Source organism: Cynocephalus volans, chromosome 2 (assembly GCF_027409185.1).
Source record: "Cynocephalus volans isolate mCynVol1 chromosome 2, mCynVol1.pri, whole genome shotgun sequence".
In the NCBI taxonomy this organism is placed as follows: Eukaryota; Metazoa; Chordata; class Mammalia; order Dermoptera; family Cynocephalidae; genus Cynocephalus; species Cynocephalus volans.
The window spans coordinates 200,550,117-200,571,289 of record NC_084461.1 but is presented as its reverse complement, the minus strand read 5'-3'; the positions used below and the strand labels follow the sequence as shown (position 1 = coordinate 200,571,289).

General features: G+C 44.1%; 1 protein-coding gene across 1 annotated transcript in view; it reads right to left on the bottom strand.

Moving 5' to 3' along the window:
- SEZ6L (seizure related 6 homolog like) overlaps window positions 1-21,173 on the bottom strand; it is a 189,466-nt gene that overhangs the window by 18,785 nt on the left and 149,508 nt on the right. The window contains exons 10-12 of the mRNA XM_063087741.1: window positions 13,664-13,860; window positions 7,798-7,992; window positions 6,215-6,406 (exon numbers count right to left, since the gene is read on the bottom strand). Of these exons, the coding sequence (XP_062943811.1) occupies window positions 6,215-6,406; window positions 7,798-7,992; window positions 13,664-13,860 (584 nt within the window). The remainder of the gene's footprint in view (window positions 1-6,214; window positions 6,407-7,797; window positions 7,993-13,663; window positions 13,861-21,173) is intronic.

Genomic DNA, 21,173 nt, shown 5'->3' with positions numbered 1-21,173 from the left:
CTGAGCTGTGATTTGAGCTTTGGATTCTCTGGCTTTCAAGTCAGTCCAATTCAATCTTGACCCAACCATCAGTAAGAGTTTGAGAAGAATTTCACCTTTGGACAAATTTGTGTGTATCTTCAGTACCCAGAAAACGGCAAGAGAGTGATATGGAAAGTGACTTGAACTTGAAACTGGAGTCCTGGGTCTGCTGTGTGAACTTGGGTGAATCACTTTATGTTTCTGGACTCCATTTTTTCTCCCTGCTAAGTAAACCGGTTAGACCAAGACCCGCCTAAGATGATCTTATTTCAAAGTGTGGGTACATGTCATTGTTCAGCTACAACTCAGACAGGTTTTCTCAACCTAGACATTATTGACGTATTGGGCTGGGCAATTTTTTGTGGTGGGGACTGTCCTGTGCACTGTAGGATGCTGAGGAGCATACTGGGACCCTACCCACTAGATGCCAGTAGCACATACCCTCTCTCCCACAAGTTATGACAACCAGTAATGTGTCTAGAAACTGCATTTCTCCCCTTGGGAGCAAAATCACCCCAGGCTGAAAGCCACTGGTCTAAAGGTTTAAACAATTCTGCTTGCAATTGGCATAACCCCACCCCATTCTCTCCCAGGAATTCAAGTGAATTGGGCTGATGAGTGATGGTCTTATAAGCATAATCACAAACCTACCCTGGTTTTAATTTTTTTTCATTTCCCCCCTCTCTTTGACTATAGGACAAAAACGTACTTTTTCAGAGCACATTTCAGCAAAATACTCAAAATGAGGGACCCTAGTTATTGTCAGAAACGGTTTGTACTATACCCCACAAGTAGGGGAGCATTGAAAGTGAGTGGTAATTAGCAACCAATGTTAACTGAAGACTTACTATATGCCAGGCACATCATTATGAACTTTTATGTTGGTGGTTGGCATAATCATTTTTTAATCTTTTTGATGAGGAAACCAGCTTGTCCAAAGTCACATACTGGTAAGTGGCACAGCTGAGGTTCTGTGCCATAATGAAGGGCCCTTCCTGTGCCCAAATCCCCTGTGGTTATCATGAGTTTTGCTGAGATGCTGCCTTCTCAGGGACAGGAATTTCTAAATGAAGACAGGCACTCAGCTAGAGGCCGACATGCTGGCCAAGGCGAAGCCACTGGGGAGAGCTCATCAGTGGAAGCTTTCACCACAGTCACTGTCTGGCCACAGCTTCTCTGGGCACTGTCCAGGCTGGGAAATCTCCATGTCATGTCTAAGGTGTTCTGGGACAGGGCTGTGAAGGGTCTCCCAGGGAATTTCTGTCTCTTAGCAAGCTAAGTGCCTCCCTGGAGAGCCAACCATAAAACCCTCGCTGACTACTTTGGAGATATGGTTTATGTCTTCAGGATAGGAACGAACCTCAGGAGTTACCTGCCATGCCCCCATCAAAGAAGGCAATTCGCAACAAAGCCGGGAAGTGTAATAAAGACCACATTAGTATTGCCAACAATAACTATCAGTAATAGTAACAAATACTGTCATTTGTTGAGCCTGCTGGGACTGAGAGATAGAAGGATTGATTGCAAACTATCCTAGAAAGTGAGTTATATGTTTGACTTTATAAACATATAAACAGATTGTTTCAATAAGCTGTAGCAAATGCTGTGATGGATGTAACTGCAGATTCCATGGGAGCTCTAAGCACAGAAACATGATCCTGCCTAGGGAGACAGGGAGGACTTCCAGGAGGAGGCAATGCTGAAGATTCACTGTTATTTCTTTCATAGACCTGTCTCTCTTCCCCTGATTTCCAATAGACCCCTGGATCCACAAGAACATGGCTCATATCTATTTATGTATTGTTATATTTCCAGGGGCTGGCATCATGTTTCCTAAACAGTGCATCAAAGCACCCCAGGGTGTCACCACAAACTCATGGGGGTGCTGTGAGATTTTTCAAATTTTTGAGGAAACACAGTGACATCTGACAGACCCTTAGGAACTACTAGGTTGACAGAGTTCACAGTTTCAACATTAGATAGAGCTACATTCCTTTTGATGGTGCACCATCTTGGCAAAGCTGGGATTTCTGTGGTTGCTGTGCTAAAAAGCAAGAATTGTGACAAAATCAATGTGGAACAGGAAATGAGGGTGTCTAAGTCCAATCTGATCCTAAAGTTTGAGAATTTTGCACAGCCCAACAGGCACACACATCCCTATAGCAGTTATTTAAAAATGAAATAAAAATAATATTTTTCTTTTCCATTTATGAGCATTACTTTTTCAAAAGGTTACTAAGTTGTCAAGATTTAACTACTTATTAAGTTGTTTGGACTGACCTGCTTAATAAATGGAACTAGTAGGAATTTTGGCTTAGGAAATCTGTGAAAAAATTCCTAAGACACTAAGCGTCCTGTTAATTGAGAAAGTTTGGGATCCTCTGTCCTAGCATGTGCCTGCAAATAAGAAGCAGTTATTGAATGACGGAGTGAGTTACTTCCAATTACCTTGCTTGGTAGAGAGCATCTTCCTTTATAGATGAGGACTATGAGGCCCAGAGAGGGCAAGTTACTTGTCCATGGTTGCCCAGCAGAGCTGGGGGCGTGTCTGACTGTGAATTCCAGACTCTTCTTTCTCCCTGACCGTCTGTTCTTGAAGTGCCCAGGGACACTAAGAGTGAAAAGACATGGCTTTGAGTCCGAGCTGGACCAAACTGTGGCCTTGTGCAAGCAAGTGTGAACAGAGGCTGTGGACAACCAGAACTTATACAATTTTCTCAGTCTGCTTCATGAGCTTGTTGGTGGAAGAGCTTTGTCAACTGCAAAGCACCAGAGCTTTGCCCAGAAGCCGGACTGCAGGACGATGATGTGAAAAGATGCTTTTGGGTTTGGTCAGGCTTGAGTTAAAAACCTGGGTTCTCCTTTTCCCTGCTGTGTGACTTCAGGAAAGCAACTTACCCTCTCTGGGCCTTCTTTGCCTACACATACCACCCATGCAGTTTTGTGAAGATTCAGCTTCTTAATGTTGAGGAAGGGCTTGGCACGCTGAAGGTGCTCGTCAAACCGGGCCTGTTCACTTTGTTCAGTTGATGAAACTTTTTTTTTTTTTTTTTTTTTTTGTCTTTTTGTGACCGGCCGCACCACGCTCAGCCAGTGAGTGCACCGGCCAGCCATATATAGGATCCGAACCCACGTCGGGAGCGCTGCTGTGCTCCCAGCACCGCACTCTCCTGAGTGCGCCACGGGGTCGGCCCTTGATGAAACATTTAAAACTGTTTTAGGTTCAACAATCTCATTCTTAAAAGTATATCCAGAACCAAGATTCAACATCCTCCTTCATCAGGTGCCACACTGCTGGAATTTGACCATCCTCTTGCCTTACGTGTCACCTCCTGCCAGCCACTCCTGCCTGTCACGTCGCTGCCACCCCATGCCGGGTTTTCTTCAGGCTTCTGGGAGTTTCACGTGTCTCCTGACACCCCGCTTGGCTTGTGAACTCATTAGCATGGGTGTCAGGGAAGCCGTCTCAGCTCAACACTGCAGATCCAGCGCTGAGGTCTCAGGGAAAGGCGGCCCTGAAGGGACGGAGGCTTGCTTCTTGGAAATCCAGTTGCTTCCACAGCCCGAGGGTCTTTGGAAGCTGTGCCTCACAAGTGGAGGGCCTTTTCTCTTTTAAAAATGATATCTCCACCTTTCAGTATTTTTAAATAAGCTTTTCTTTTTTGCTTTTCATCTCTGAGTCGCTGCAGCTTGGGTTACTAAAGTTCCGATCACTCCTAAAGGTCGCTAGAAGGAAATAGGAACTGTATTTGTTTTTTAGAGTGGCCGTAATAAAGTACCATGAACTGGGGGGCTTAGAACAGCAGAAACTTATTGTCTCATAGTTCTGGAGGCTGGAAGTTCGAAATCAAGGTGTCAGCAGGGCCGTGCTCCCTGCAAACCTGCAGGAGAGAATCCTTCCTCGCCTCTTGCTGTCTTCTGGCAGAGGCTGGCAGTCTGTGGGGCTCCTGGACTTGTAGGTGCAGCACCTCGATCTCTGCCTCTGCAGCCACGTAGCCTTCTCCCTGTGTCTCCATCTGCCTCCAGATTTTCCTCTTCTCATACGAACACCAGTCATTGGATTGGTACTCATCCTAATCCAGTATGACCTTATCTCAATTTGATTACATCTGCAAAGATCCTATTTCCAATAAAGGACACAGTCACAGGTACTGGAGGTTAAGATTTCAATATGCCTTTCTGGGATACAATTCAACTCATTATAAGAACCAAGCAATGTGGACTTGGCCCAAAGGTCTGGGGAATGGGAAGGAGGGTGTGATTGTCTTAGGGGACTTGGGCCATAGGCTAAAATTCCACTGAGATGTTCCTGTGTGGGTCTGTACCCTGCTAACCACGGCAAAATAGTGATGGGGCTATGGCTGGCATAAGGGGCACGGGATTCAGAGACCAGAGTCCTAAGCTTGAGTCCTGGTTCTGTCCACAAAAGACAGAACTGTATGTATTATACACACACACACACACACACACACACACGCATATTCACAAATATATACATATATAATGTGTTTACAAATGTGTCTTACACCTTCAATGAATAACTATCGTTATCTGTATTCCTCTCTGAACCTCAGTTTCCTTGACACTGTATACATATATATGCATTTATGTACACACACTATATACAAGGGCGCGTCAAAAAGTTCATGGAAAAATAGAATTAAATGATGTTATAAATTTTTCCATGAACTTTTTGAAGTACCTTTCTATAGGTATGTACACAGATACATGTTTACAAATATACATAATGTGCTCGGCATTGTGTCTTACACACTCAATAAATAATAACTACTGTTCTTATCTGTAAAGTGGGGTGGTTGTATTTTATCTCCAATTCCCTTCAGCTCTGAAATTCTAGGACTCTGTCTACAGAGGCGGATGGACACACAGGGCCACATGGTTCAAGAGGCCCTGCTACTTGTGGAAACAGAATAATAAAGTCCCCCTTTTCTGAGAAGAGAAAGTCGGAACACAAATAGAAATCTTCCTCTATTAAAGGAATCAAATATTGATTAAGGGAAATCTACAAAGTGAATGATGTGGATCTAAAATTCTTCATTTATTTGGGTCTGTGTGGTAAAGCCTTGCTGTGGGTAGAGGAAGCTGAATTCAAGAACTAGCAAAGGGCACCTTGGCCTTGGCTGGTTCAGGAATATAGCAGAGAGGATGGTTTACTGTGGGTTTGAATTGACCATGCTCTGTTCTCTACCAGAAGCAGCACACATCTCCATTTCATTTTCCTGCCAGGAATAAAAGAGTTAATGCATGTGACATGGTTAGAATGTGGCCGGCATACAGAAAGTGCTCAATAAGTATCAGCTTATCCAATGGGAAAGGACAAGGACTTTCTTGCTTTCCAGTCATCTTCCAACAATAGTTGCTTTTGCCCATCTAAATTGTAGGGCTGCTTGCTAGTGTGGTCATCAAAATTTGTGAAGCCCAGTTTAGGTAGTTGAGAGAAGTCACAAAACAGTGACTGTAGGAGATAGCCAAGTCCATAAATTGTTCTCAGTGTTAACCACATCAGATATAGGTAAGTTTACAGTAAATGCAGTGGCATTCTATTTTTTCTCTCTTTTTCCCCCTGAAGTTCAATTCTTGGTTCCCCCAAACTATCAAGATTTCAGTATAGCTTCTGGGGTTCGAGCTGGCTGTATCCCTAATGGAGCTGCTGATAACATGCTAATTTAAAATATTAGTGTACCTGACAGTTTCTAAACTCCAAATACAGTGTGAAGTTCTATTCCTTCTACAGGACCTCATATTTTCTCTAAGCAATGGTTGTAAATCCTGGATGTACATCAGAATCACTGGGGAAATTTTAAACAGGCCAGGGTTTGCATCCGTCCTCCAATGTTAACTAACTGTGTGACCTGGGGGAATGATTTCACCCCTCTGAACTTTAGCATCTTCTTCTTAAAATAGAGACAGTAATACCGTGCTCCCAGGGCTACTTGAGGAAGAAAAATGGGAAATTTGGTAGAGGACTTAGTGCAATACCTGATTAATTTACCATAAATGTTACAGTATAAATTCTCGCAATCAGGCTTAGTTATTGTCATGTGGTAGTAATAACCATAAAAGCCCCCCAAAGTAGAGTACCTCCTGTTAGCAGCCCAGCCCTCCATTGTAAATAAAAGGAAGTGCACCCACATCTACATTCTGGGGACCCAAGTCAATAAACAAGACTCACAAACACAATGGGGCAGGCGTGATGTCCAGATGGGAGTCCCCGTTTCACGGCTGTAGCAGGTCAGAAGGGAACTCCCTTCAAGCACAAAACCAGGGTTGCAGGTGTACTGGATAGTGGTGCCCACCAGCAGCACAGGATCCGAAATTAGGCGGGTTGAGTGGTCCACCTCTCCAGGGTCAGTGCAGTACATAACTACACAAGACGAAATCAGACCAAGTGGGCATCAGAGCTCTCGATCATCATAGGTTTGCTAAGAATTACAGAATGATCTAGAAACTTCCCTAACACAGTTCTTTTCCCTTTTGAAAGACAACACATCTTTTGCTCATGAAAGGTGTCCGGAGAATAGTCCAGGAGGAAAGAGACTTGAATTTAATTCCTCTTTTAGAAACTTGCCCAAAGAATTTGCATCAGGGCCCAAAGACCTATGTATAAGGTTGTGCATTATACTATTATTTGTAATGGTTAGAAAAAAAAAAAAAAGAAAAAGGAAAAGAAACAATGCAAATCCTTTAACAGGGGAAGAGTTAAATGTCTGGAACAGCCATTCCACAGAATCCTGAGCAACCACTAAAGACCACAAAGTGAGTGGGGCCTTCAGTGCTTTCTTTGTAGTGCTTGAATGTAGTAATACAAGCATTCATTACTTTATAAATTAAAAAATCAATGTAGACAAATGGAAAACAAGAAAAGAATTAAAAAAAAAAAAGAATGAAGTGCACAACATGAGTGACAGGAAAAGATATTTGTATTTCTGAGTCGGAAAAAATAGCAGTTGTGGGGAAGTTCGTAAAAGTGGATCCCTTTATGGTAAAATCTCTCTATCTGCAGCTATATATGCCTATATATGCACACATACATACACACAAACATATATATGTCTATGTGTAACATGTGATATATGTGTACACGCACACACAATTGGAATGATATGGAATAATCTTTTAACAGTGCCATCATTTCCAGAGAATAAGATCGTAAAGGATTTTCACTTTCTACTTCATAATTTTATTACTGCTTGTGTACCGTAAGTAAGCATTGTTGTCAATGTAATTTCAAGTCATGGTTATATAGTCGGTTCTCCATATCCACAGATTTCACATCAGCAGGATTCAACCAACCAAAGATTAAAGCCCACAGATATGGAGGGCAGACGGTGTGCATTTTCCACCTGTGGTTGGTCGAACCCATAGATGTGGAACTCGCGGATATGGACGTTTGACTGTACTCTGCCATTTTGCATCAGGGACTTGAGCAGCCACGGGTTTTGGTATCCACAAACCAAATGTTCTTGTTACAGGCTGCATATACTCCCATTAACTGCAGTCTACAACACTCCCTATCATCTCACACCCAGCCTACTTCACTCATTTACATTACCTGCCAGGCTTCTGAAGACACCTAAGTCTGGATCCTTGCCCTAGGGCTACAAAATGACTTGTGAGCCATACCAATAAGTTGGTGGGGTAGGAGAAATGTGAGATTTTATATTAAACAACTCCACTGCATCCGCCCAAAAAAAATGCCCCTTGGAGGGATTTACCATCCAGTGACCTAAAGGAAGAAAACAAGATTCCTCTTACTTTTCTCACAAAATGGGGGGTCGCTGCTCCAGCTGAGGTCCCACTGGCAGGTGAGTGTGTCACTCCCTACGATGTCGTAGCCGGGATCGCACTGATAGGTGATTCTGGCCCCCCTCACAAGCTCTGTGTGAGAAGTGGTTTTCCAGCCATTCTGGATCTCAGGCAAATCTGAGCAGGAGTCATTCCTTGACACCTCTTTAAAACAAAAACATCGTCCTTAGATGGGGAGGTGGCCTTTTTGCTTGGGTTTCCCTTTCTGAATGTTAGAGAAAAGAGTCAGTCGAAGAAAACACCTCTGGAAATAAGTAACACACTTCAGAAATCCCTTAAAGAGCAAGAACTCTTCTACAGTGAGATTTTACAATGACTTCTCTCCATGGGCCACTAAACTTACCAGACGTTCTCTGGGTTTGATAAAACCAGGTTAGGATTCAGAGTGCGACAGAAACCTAGCTCCACCACAGACTAGACCTGGAGTCAATCACTTCTCTCTGTGTCTCAGGTTTCTCATCTTTCATGAGGGAACGTCACAACCAGGCCTGCCTCACGGTGGTAGCCAGCTTCCAAGATGTCCCTCGATCACTTTCACCTCCTTGATTCACACTCTTAGAGTCCCCACCAACACTCTATAGACTACTGCAAAAGTGAGCGTGTGTGACTTCCGAGGCCAGGTCATTAACTACATTGAGTCTCCCTTCTTGCTCTCTCTTGGATCACTTGCTCTGGGGGAAGCAGCTGCTGTGTTGTGAGGATGCTCAAGCAGCCCTCTGGAGAAATACATGTGCAGAGGGACTGAGGCCTCCTGTCACCAACTGGCATCGACTTACTGACCATACATGTGAGCCACATGGAAGTTGATCCTCCAGTCCCAGTCAAGCCTTCAGATGACTGCAGCCCTGGCTGACATCTTGGCTGCAGACTTATGAGAGACCCCAAGACAGAACATCCCAGCTAATGCTGCTCTTGAATTCCTGACCCATAGAAACTGTGAAATAATAAATATTTATTGCTAATCTGGGGCATACTCTATTACACAGCAATAGGTAATGGGTATACTCAGTCTCTCCTAAGAATATCTGTAAATCCATGGGTTTGGTGAATTAGCAGTATATATATTTGTAGTACACATTTAGATAAATCATTAACTATTAAAATAAAAATAATTGTTGGTGTATTTTGCAAATCAAATTGCATAGCTTTAGCTATACTCCAGAAAATGCTACCCACAGTTTATTATCAGAGGCTTCCTTTGCGATAATTCTGTTTTCCTCCTTCAAAAACTCATTACTAAGGTAGCAATCCAAAGCCCACTATTACTGCTCTTGCTTCAAAGTGGCCACTGCACAGATTTGAGAGAAGAGCTAATTATGTCGTGTAATTAATTTGCAGCTCTTATGTGCTTGTGGGGAAAGCAAAGCTCCTCCATTGTCTGCAGGAAAGTCATTCAGAAGCACAAGCAATGGCTCTTCCCAGGATTTCATCATGATTTTATTTGGGGAAAGGAAATCTCATGGGCGTCTGCAAGAAGAAAGAGTAGAGAAATGGCTTCTAGAATTGCTTGGTGGGGAACAAGAGCCTCTATTTTTAGGGCTTTGAGAAATCAGACAAGGCTGGGATTTGAGACACAGCTGCAAATGCTCAAACCATGGCTGAAAGTGGAGAGATGGGGGCAGATACTAGAAATGTGGTCTGTCTTCTACCAAACGCTTTGGGACTGAGAAAGCCTTGCCCGTCTTACTTTTCAGTGTGAGCCACCACAGCTACACAGTCCTGCAGGACCTTCTGTCTCCTTTGTGGCACTCATTGCATTTGTAATTACTCATTTGCCAACACCACGTAGCAGAGCCTTGGCTTAAATCAAGATTTAACTGGGTGGCCTTGGCTCAGTCACTTAACCTTCCTGTCCTTCAGTACCCAGACAGCACCCCAAAGACCCTGATTTATGAATTTGCATTCTTACTGAGTTCTACTTGGAGGTTCTCGAATTATGTATCCCTGTGGGCTCCTGTTAACTTTGCTAAGAATGAGAAAACTGGCCTAGGAGTTGAAGACTTCTCTCCTACTCTTTTTTATATTTCTGTTTCTTTAATAGAAACAAGATCAAGAAGCTGTGTGACTCCAGTCATATCAATGAACTGCTCTGAGCCTCATTGTCCTCATCTGTAGAATGGGGTCAAAAATCATGACCCTGTCATTCCCAAATGGCAATATGAAAGCTAATTAATATGCAGGATAGGACAGTATTGTGTGAGCACCAAGATGAGTTAAACAGATTCATTTATTTGTTTGCTAAGGTTTTGTGAGAATCTACTATGAGTACATGCCAAGCACTAGACACACAGGGAACTGAAGTCATAATTCTAGTCTCATGGCCAAGATTAGCACCATGGTCCAATTTCTGGGCAAAGGAAATGCCCAAATGCACTGAATTCACACCAGGATTTACTGGTTTCATGTTTATGGCAGACATCCCTGATCAATTACAGCACTCTCTTTGAATCAAGCTAAAACCTGCCAATACTCTTCAATACATCATGCCAGGGAACCACTGTCATTTGATTGGAATTGACCTACAATATGGAGCTTATTTATTTTCGTAGGATTAGGGGAATGAACACAAATGACCATTATCTCCTCAAAAAGCACTGCTTACTCATCTCTGCATATTTATTCCCTTTCCTCCAATGCACTCGGCCACAGACACTGGGCAAAGAACAGGAAGCAGTGAACAAAATACACCTTTGCATCTCTGTGCAAAGGAAAATTCTGGGATGTCAGAACCATGTAGGCCCAGAGTGTTCCTATGGAAGGATCTGATTTACAGCCATAGCAAATAAGCCTTGCCACCTTCCAGAGCTGGGTTTGGGCCTTTAGGTCAGTCTAAGAGGTTCAGAATTCTCTAGATGACCACAGAAACCTCTGATCTTACCATCTGATTCCTCCACTGAATGGGAGTTGCAGTTATGTATGGTCAAATCTAGACCCAGGGTAGAAAATACATCTCCCATGCCCATGGCAGACATCACTAATCAATCATGGCATTCTTTTCCACTGATTTCAGGCACAACTGCTAAGTTCTTTTCAACATAAGTAGTCGTGAGCAATTGATTGGCATCAAAATTAAATACAATGGTCCATTTGCCATCCTTGTGAAATTAACTGTGTTTCTTTAACAGAAATAAGGCCAAACAGAATGGAACTCTTCTTTTTTTGTACCCAAATTAGCCAGACTGTGTATCCCAGGAAGGATTCTCTGCAATCCTGTGCTTGCTTCTCCCACAGCATCAGCACATGATCCAGACATTGTCTATTAACAATAGGACTGCATCTCCCATTTTCAAGAACTGGCTCAAGGGCAGGAGAGTATTCTATTCATTCCTATACCCTGGTGCCTAGCACAGAGCCTAACATATAGGAGGTGTCATGAGATTTTTGTGAACCAAATTCTCTGGAAAATAGAGATAATGCATTAGGAGATGGAATAAAATAATATATGTAAGAGTGCATGCCAAATGTAAATTGTCACACAAATCTAAGTTTCAAGTTTAATTAACAAGAACAACTCCTCTTCAATGTGTTGCCAGACTGAACATTGGCCAGACTTTCTGGTTAACCTTGATCAGCCTTGGATAGAGTCATAATTTTGCCATCAAATTGAATGCAGTGTTGGGAGACTGACTCAAGCACCAGAGGGGACAAATGAGCAAGACTATGACCTCATCTTTCAGCTGGGAGGGAGGGGAGTCAAAGGAGATAAATTGAAGCCCAGCCACTGGAATCTCCCTCCAAAGGAAGCAGATTCTGGAGGGCACCTTGCCTGGTACCAACAGGAGCATCCCTTGATGCCCAGGGCACTGCCCAGTAGAGAACAGAGAAGCTATGGAAAGTAACACCAATAATACTCTGACAATATTTAGCAGCACAATCAAGGGTAAAAAGGCCCCTGAGAAATATAAAAAAGAGGATCGATACTTGGGTTAGCCTCTCTGAGAGGTGGCCATGAGCAGGCAGGGATGAAAAATGTTTACCAGCTACAAATTTAAAAAAATTGAGGGACTTATTTTAGCATGCATGAGGCTTCTTGGGATAGCCAATGATCAGAGGAGTGTCTTGTATTTTAGATGCAATGGGGTGGAACAGAGAAGACAGTTTATATTACATAGAGATGGGCAGTTCCTCAAGCCAAGGGGGAGAAAGAACCAAACACATGAAATTGTGTTCCAGCCAGAGGTCTTTGGTGTTGGTGGTGATGGCAGGGGACTTGGTAGGATGAGCCCTCCTTTTTCCTGCTCCATCCTGGAAATCAAGATGCCAACCTAGTTCCCGGGAAGTGCAAACAAGGCACCTAATCACTGGCTGAATCCCACTCATTGAAATCCTCAGGCTGCTACCACCCTTCATTCTGGATGTCAAAAGAAGTTAGACCTTAATTACTCCCTTGTGTCTTCCAGATTCTCTGCCACTGCCAAGATACTGGAGGTGGAGGAACCTCTAGACCTGGGAATGAGGAAACCTAAATGTGAGCTCATCTCTGCCCCTGATGAACGAGATCCTCTTCTTCACTGGCCTGGGGCTTCTTCTGCTGTGACATGACAGGATTGGACCACATGCTCTCTTAGTTTAAGTCTCTTCCAGGGCTGGGATAAGTAGGACTTCATGGCATCCCAGTTCCCTGACTGCTGGGAATGTTGGTGGCTTGGACTAGGGTGGTGGCCGTGGGAATATGGAGAGACACACTTGGATTTGAGACATATTATGGAAGTAAAGTTGAGAGGATGGATTGGATACGGGATGAGGAAAGAGGAAGCAGTCTGAGAAACCAGGAGAGTTGTGGTCCCATTTCCTGGGATGGGCAGATGGCAGGAAGACGTGGTTGAGTAGCGGTGATTGGGGGATAGGAAAATAAATTGCTCTGTTTGGCCATGTTAAATCTGAGATGCATGAGACATGCAAGAGGGTAGTTAGCAGGGAGTTGGATATGAATCTGGAGTTTAAGGTCAAGGTTGGAAGTACACATCAGAGGTCAATGGATATAAGTATTGCTTAAAACTGTGGGACTGGATGAGGGAACAGGGTGGGGGGGATGAATCTAGATAGAGAAGAGGACAGGGTCTATGATGATGCCTGGGACCCTCCAGTGTTTAGAGGTTGAGCAGCGGTGGGTTGTGGAACCAGTAATGAATGAGGGAGAGTTACAGGGTGGGCAATGAGGAGGGCAGGGTGTGAGCAGATGAAAGCACAAGGAGGAGGTGTTGGATGGGCAAGTGTGAACATAGCTTGAACTTAATAACAGGTTTTTTTTATGTTTTGTTTTGTTTTAAGATGAGCAGGAGAGAAATGGCTTGGCAGCCACATTGAGGGTCAAGGAAAACATCTGTTGCATCTCTAGGTCCTAAAGAAAGAGCTGTTCCTGTTTGATGGGATGCAGGGGAAGAGTGCTTAGGGGACAAGGTGAAGATAATGCTTTGAGAAGTGGCAAATATAGGAGAGTGTGCCGGTGCTATAAAATCTCAGCTGACTACAAAAGAAGCATGATAAATCTTAAAGTTATGAGGCATCATCTACTAAATCTTGATAGCAACCTTGTAGAGTAGGTATCACTATGCTCACATTACAGATGACAAAAAGGAGGCTCAGAGAGGTTTGGTGACTTGCTTATGGTCACATAGCCATTGAGGACGGTCCTAGGACTCAAACCTGATACTCCTGACTAGAAAGCCCAGGCTCTCAAAAACTATTTATTTTACTCTACCAGTATATTAAAAGGCCTGTGTAACACAAAATCTCCAAAAGGACATGTCTGTCGGAAACCGTCTTAACCTGCATCTAAACACAAAGAAAAACATTGACCGGATGAAACACCTACCTATGTAGTTCATGATAAATCCCTGGCCCTTTCCAAAGATGAGGCCGGCAGGGTCTGAGTGGAACTGGATGGTTAGGTCAGGCGTGGAGGAGTACAGCTTTTGAGGCCCACTGTTCCCAAGGTACTGCCCCAAGATGTGGGGCATGACCTCATCTCCGTCATAGATGGTCAAGATGTCGCTGTTGCTCAGGTTCAAGCTTGGAGGGTAGAGAGAAGAGAAGGAGTCATGTGAAGAACAGCATGAGCATTCGATCTGCCTTTGATTAACTTTTTCAGGCAGCACCCAATATCTTAAGACGTACTATGTGCAGGGCCCCAGGCTAGGAACTGGGGTGATGTAGGCATAGACTGTAAATGGGACCAGGATACTGTGTTCCTTCCTACAAGTGTGGCACACAGATTTGTGGGTTTTGAAGACCCATTCATGAAACGTTCTTGCCTGCACGGGACTCACTGCAAAGCCAAATACTATGTTGTAAGAAGAATTGCCTTCAACACTCCTGTTATCAATAACCACTTCTGGGGTGTCAACTATGTGTTGGGCATTGGGCTACATGCTAAGGGTGTGACCTGGGTCTTTCATTCTTTTTTGATGCAGAACGTTCTGACAGTTTGCTAGTTACAACTTGCATTTTCATATAAGGGGAAATGATCTTTCCGTTTATCACGTGGCAAGTTCCTCAAAGTCAGTTGAGTTATCTGCTATGTTTAAGGAGTGGGGCAAGGGTGGGATGGAGGTACCTTATTTGTGAAATATGCTCAAACCTGCTACCACTATTCATAGTATTAAGGGATGACACATTTTTAAAGACTTGGATCTAAGAAAGTACTTTGACACTAAATATTTGAACCACAATGGACAATTGATAATCCAGAAGGCCCTTCAGTATACCACGGAAACGTGAGCCATCTTAGGCTTGCTGGATAACATTGATGTCTGATTGAAAGAATGCCAGATAATTCAGCTTTGGCTGCATCAATTATGGGTAGATATTAACTCAGGCTCCTTTCTTTCCTTTCTTCTTCCCCTCTCTCTTCTCTTTCTCTCTTACATCTTTCTCCTCCTCTTGTCTTCCTCTCCCTAATGTTTCTTGGGTACCTACTATGTGCCAGGCACTGTGCTGTGCTCAGAGGAATCACAATAGTGATGTATTAAGAATTGCGAGTCAGGGAATGTGACAGGAGTTATGATCAGGTAAGTGGAGAGAAGGATGTTTAACTCAGATTGGGGGCATCATGGAGGCCTCCCTGGAGAAGGTGGTGCTTGTTCCAAGCTTCAAAAAAGAGTAGAGGATCTTGAGGTAGACAGGCAGTGGGTGGGGAGAAGGCAAAGCATGAGGCAGAGGGAAGAATGGAGAGGGGTCATGGTTCCTGAAAGAATTTGCTAGGTGGTCAGTGTGCTTGGGGTATGGGTAGAGGTATGGGAACCTGGAGAGTTCTGCAAGGATCAGACTTTAAAAAGCTTAAGGAGCGAAACATAGGCATTTGAACACTATCTTGCTGGAGATGGGGAGACCCTGAAGGGTTTTAAGTGGGAGCAGCATGACAGAGAAATCCACTCCAGAGGAGAGGTGTTCCAGGAACACCTCTTGAGTGAAGTTCCTGGAACTGATGCAGACTGACTACAGCCCTCCCCTTACAGATTCATCCAAGGCCCAACAGAGGAGGGGTGGCAACTGCCCATGTTGGTGTTTCAAGTGGTAAGAATGAAACAACAGAAGCACAAGAGACGCTGTTGAAAGTTTGCTTCTGGAGAGCAGGGGTTGTGTTTTATCTACCCCAATACCTTCCACAGACCCTCTGATAGTCCCTCATGTGAAGTTGGCTCAAGGAGTGGCTTAGAAAGATCTTAATTGCCCCTTCATAATCTCCATTAGTTTCTCCTAGAACACTTCCAAACAATCTCCCTGAATAAAAGCTGTCTGCTTGCTTGCACACATGGCTTCAAGACAAAGACCCTAGACTCTTCCTACCCCCTGCCAGTTTTCAATGAAGTCGAAGACTCCACTGCATTGAAATTCTGGAGTTTGGACCTTCCCTTGCACACAGTAGGTGCTCAATAAATGCTATGGTATGAAAGAGCCTGGCAGAGAGTCTATTTGACAGCAGAAATAGTGGGGCTAATTTCAGCTCTTGAAGTATGGCAGGGAAGAGCCTCTTTAGGTCTAAGTACCATGAAAACATCAATTGCTCATGAAAGTGCCGGATTAGGCTAGTGTGAGACACAGTCGATAGCAAATATTTATTCCTTAAGCCGACTCTACAGCCCATCCACTGGTAACAGTGGCTTCCACACAGCGTGAGATGTGGCTTTATTTTGTCATTCATTTCAATGATCTAAATGCAGTAGCAACATCTTCAAGGGTGCAAATAGCTCTCATTTAAAAATCCTACTACAACCCTCTGTTCACCTTAAAATAGGAAGGAGCAGAAATATCACTGGCTTGGAAATTAGGAAGCCTTGGTCAGATCCTTAGCTTTGTCACTTTCATGGAGGGCATGTATTTTTCTGAAGTTCCTTGTCTGTGAATTGGGCTTTGGGAAGAATTTCTTGTCTATGCCATGAGCTTTGGGAACGGTGGGGGGTGGGGAGGCATACAGGAGGTCTGGGATCAAATTCCAGTCTCACCATTAGCACCATAGTGAGCTTGGTCTATTCATTTGGATGTTGTGTCATTATGTTCCAGTTTCACTATGTGCATCATCATCGTCACCTTCACCATCATCACCATCATCATCCCCATCCTCCTCCTCCTCCTCGGCCTTCTCTATTTAGATTGCTGTTTATGCCAAGTGACATCAGATGATTTAATGTTAGTGGTACACAACTAGGGGTGGTTTTGCCCCCTAAGAGACATCTGGCAATGTCTGGAGACATGGTTGTCTCAACTAGGTGGGTAGCACTGGCGAGTAGAGGCCAGGGATGCTGTTAAACATCCTACAGTGCATCGTGGGGGCAGAGCAAAGAAAGAAAGGTGGGGTGTTGGGAGATAGCAGCCTTTCACTGATGAGGGTGAGGATAAAATTCATGTTTCCTTGGTTTAGCTGTGCACCCTGCAGGTGGCAGCCAAGCTACAGGTCTCCTTAAAAGTGTCCCCAGCCTAAGAGAGTAATAGGGTCCCAGCAAAGGGGAAAGTCACAGGCAGCCAGGCTCAGGGGGCTTGGTCCACAGTAAGCACGCCACAAGAGAGAGACAGCATTCTGTATCTTCCATAACACTGCAGTCAAGTTAGGGTCTTCTACCCTTTTCCCATAAGAAATAATCAGCCCTCAAAATTCCCAGCCAGAGGAGCCCTGTTGTGGGAGGGATGAAGTTTCAAAATGAATAATACTTAGAGTTGCATGATTATTAGATTGAATGCACTTGTTATAACCAGAAGACCTATGAAAACAAAGCTTTCACCCTGAGAAGCAAAATAACCAAAAATGTGCTTGAAAGGGCAGTGTGAGAAAGAATGAAGTTACGCTCTCCTGCATCCTCTGAATCTGCCTTTTTGACAGACTTGTTCCAATGAAATACACAGACATTGGCAATGTAGCTTCCCCCACCCCCAATCCATAGAAATGCTGCATGGGTGTTTGCTCCCCCATGTTTTTGATACATGAAGTGCATACAGGGTCCCTGGCACTGGACCATCCTAAGCAACTGAAATGAAAATGTGAATTCACCACAGGGAAATTGGCCATGGGGCAGAGCGGGGCTTTCTGCTGAGGTCTGAACTGAGATGTCAGCCAGAATATAGTCAGGCGCTGAGAAGTCAGAATGGTGGTTTGACTCCAGGACGAAGGGGAGATGAAGAGGTGCTGGCAGGCAGGTGGGTTTGATATGATTGGAGTTGGGTGTAGCGGGATCCTTTCAGGGAGAATTCCATAGGACAACAGAGCTTCCCAAGGCCAGCCCCTGCCTACCCCAGCCCCTCTCTGTTGCCAGGGTGAAAGCCTTTCCACAGGCACAGGGTTTGAGCTGAAGAAGACATCAGCTTCCATGTCTCCCTCTACAGCACACCCCTTTCTCCTGGGTCACTGTTGCCGGCTTTGCTAAGATCCCTATCATCTTTCTCTTGGACTGTTGGACAGCACCTCACTGCCTTCCCAACTCCATTCTTGCCTGAGCCCAACTCTTCCTCCCCTCAGCAGTGAGACGAATCCTTCCAGAACATAAGCAAATTGTGGCATAGCCATACAATGGCATATTATACAACCATGAAAAAGAATGAGACACTGACACGTACCACAACATGCATAAACCTTGACAACATTATAAGTGAAAGAAGACAAACACAAAAGGACAAATACTGGATGATTCTAAATATATGAAATATCTAGAAAAGGTGAATCTGTACAGGTAGAAAGCAACTTGGTCATTTGCCAAGGCCTGGGGGGGGGTGGGAGAATGGGGAACAACTGCTTATGGGGTTTGTTTTTGTGATGGTGAAAATATTTTGGAACTAGATAGAGGTGTTGGTTGCACAACACTGTAAATGTAATAAATACATACATATATATTATATATATTATATTATTATATATTATATATAGCATAATACACATATTAAAGTGGCTAAATTTATGTAATATGAATTTCACTTAAATTAAAAAACAATCACACCCACCTCATCTCAGAGTAAAGTGCAAACTTTTGATCCTAGTTTCAAGGCTCTGTATTTCGATCTCTCCCACCCTCTCACTCCCCTGCAGGCTCATTTCTTACGGTCCCTTCCTAGTCAATATTTTACGCTCCAGCAGACTGCATTCCTTGTGAATCTCCCTAAAACATGATGCTCTTGCCAACCTCTGGGGCTTTCCACATGCTCTTCTCTCCATCCTGAAAAGCTTCCTTACTTAGCCGTCTCACTCCAGACCTGGGTGGCTCCTACCCATCCTTTAGTCTCAGTCTTCCATGAGTCACTCATGCATAGAACCCCCGTCGTCCCCACTGAGTCTGGGCTGGAGCCCCTTCTGTGCTCATGCCTCATACGGAGCTCAGCATTTGGGACTCCGATGGTCTGGAGATGCACCTGCACCACACCAGGAGCTCCCTGAGGCCTCCCCACTTGCTCATCACTGCCTCCCCAGCACTCAGCAGCACTGTGTCGAGTGTGCTGGGTGAACCAGCACTAGCCCGGGGCAGGTGGATGGGTCTCAGCCTTGGCTCTCACATGGAGTGGCCCATTGCTCTGACCCTGGTCCCTACCTGGGGCTCTGACCCTGACTGGACTCTTACCTGTCCCAGCCTTGGGTAGAGGACTCGTCTCATCCAGTCTGTAGGCTGCTTTCAGCACTTCACAACTCCCCAGGGGTTGAGTTGAAATTTCAGCATTGGATAAAGGATGCCCCAAATGGTTCCTGATGTGCCTGCCTCGGGGGCTCCTGTTGCCCACGCCCTCCATTCTTCTTGGATGTGAAGGTCACCCCTGCAGCCCTGATAAGCCACTCCAGGGCCAACCCATGGCCTTGGTCAACTGGCTTTTAGCTTCTTCTCCCTCCCTACCTTGACCCTGCTCTGGGCACATTCCGTAGCCCCTTTTGCGACCTGAGCATGTTGTGGGCACGCTATCAAGTACTCTCACTTCTGGCTTCTTCTTTCAACTTCTCCCTGTCTCAAGGCAGTAAAAGCAGTGGTCCCATCGGATATCTGAGAAGATTTCCCGGGACCCACATTTAGCTTTTGAATAACAACGCTGCCTAGTAAATATTAAGCGTTCAAACAAACTCACAAAGTAAGACTTACAATTGTCCCCACTTTACAGATAAGTAAACTGAGGCTAAACCAGAAGAAGCCACTTGCCCAAGGTCACATAGAATAAGACTTAGGACTCAAACCTAGGTCTCTCAATGCCAAAGCCCGAGATCTGAACCACTATTTTATGCAACATTCCACAAAAGCCACATATACATGTCTCCAAGAAATGACTGGGTTCAGTCTTGTATCAGAAAATGTGAATAAAAACTACAAATAAAATCTTTGGGATTAGGACACCCCATTTTACTGCCTCCCCAATGCTGACATGCCTTGTGTTCTTATGACATCGTTGCTAATATTAATTTGACTAGACCTGCGGTTCCCAACTTTTTCCCTCCTATTTCCAAGGTAATATTTCTTCTGTCTACAGACTCCTCCCCGTTTCAAAAAGATTTTGTCTCCTAAACATTTTATGTTTCTTGATGACAATTAAATTTGTTTTGTTTGTTATTATTGATCATATATAACAGAGTCTGCAATAAAGTCAGTGTTAAACTTATTACTCAGTCTGGAAAGCTTTACTTTGGTAGGTAAGAGATTTTTGTTAAAGTTTTTGAAATATTTAAAAAGAGTCAGGAAGAGATATCCAAGAAAGTAATTATAGTGGTTGCCTCTAGGGAGGAGAGGGGTCTGCTTGCTGGGGTAAGGTGAGAAACTTAATTTTCACAGTAGACCCTTTTGTACCTTTGAATTTTGAATCATGTGAATATATTACCTCTTCAAAAAGGATAAAAACAGGCTCAGGGACCCTTATTGCTTTCACTGGGGTCTAGAGAGTGGGAGACGTGGAGATAGAATGCAAATTAGAATCTGACACATCAGCAAACACTTCTCTGGTGAAGTAATTCTTCTCCTCGCCAGCAGAGGACAGTGTATGCCTAAGCATGGTGCAGGCTGACATCCCCTGCTGCAGGTGCCCCTCGTCCCCCTTACCCTAACCAATCTGGAGCTTAGGTGTAGTCAGAAGGCAGCAGGTGATGTTTGTAACTTTTGAGCTGCAGTTAATATTGCACAGAGGGTATAGAAAGAAATGACGAGCAAACCACCTGACCTTTATTCCTTTCTAAACAAACCTTTGACCCTTGCTTAGAAATCTTGCCTTTAAAAGGCTTTGCCAAGTGGTATTCATCAGATTATTTTAGGTAAACAAACACTTTAATATGTCTAATGGTTATGCATTTCATTAAATATGAATTAGAAAAATATATAAATATGTGGTTTGCACATCTGAATTCTAATTTCATGGACATTGTTTTGCTTAGAGTAAGCTAAGGAAAAAAGGCAAGCCAAGTTATACTCAGTTTAAGGGAAGAAAAAAATAAGAATCAGCTGGTAATAGAATTGGACTGTGGAAATAGTAAAATTTAGCCCACGGAACAAAGTCCAGTTTCTCAGCCTGCCTTTCCAGGAGGTCCACAGTCGGATCTTGTGGTCTCAAACTTCAGTATTCCAGGCCCTTTTGTAGCCCAAAGACCCACCCACACTTCTATGCCTTAGCCCCTACTGATCCTTCTATGTGGAATACCCTCTCCTCCCTTTTCTGCTTGACAACATTTTGCTAATTCTTCAAGGTCCTTCTATGCTGCCTACTCTGCCCTGCATTTACAGCTATACAATAACTAGTTGAGGTTCTCATAAGGCTTCCCCCTATGCCAGGAGCTGTTCTAATGCTCCACGTTCACATGCACCATTGCATCTTATTCTCTGACTAACCCTGTAAGTATTGCTCTTTGCACCCATTTCACAGATCAGCAAACTGAGGCACCC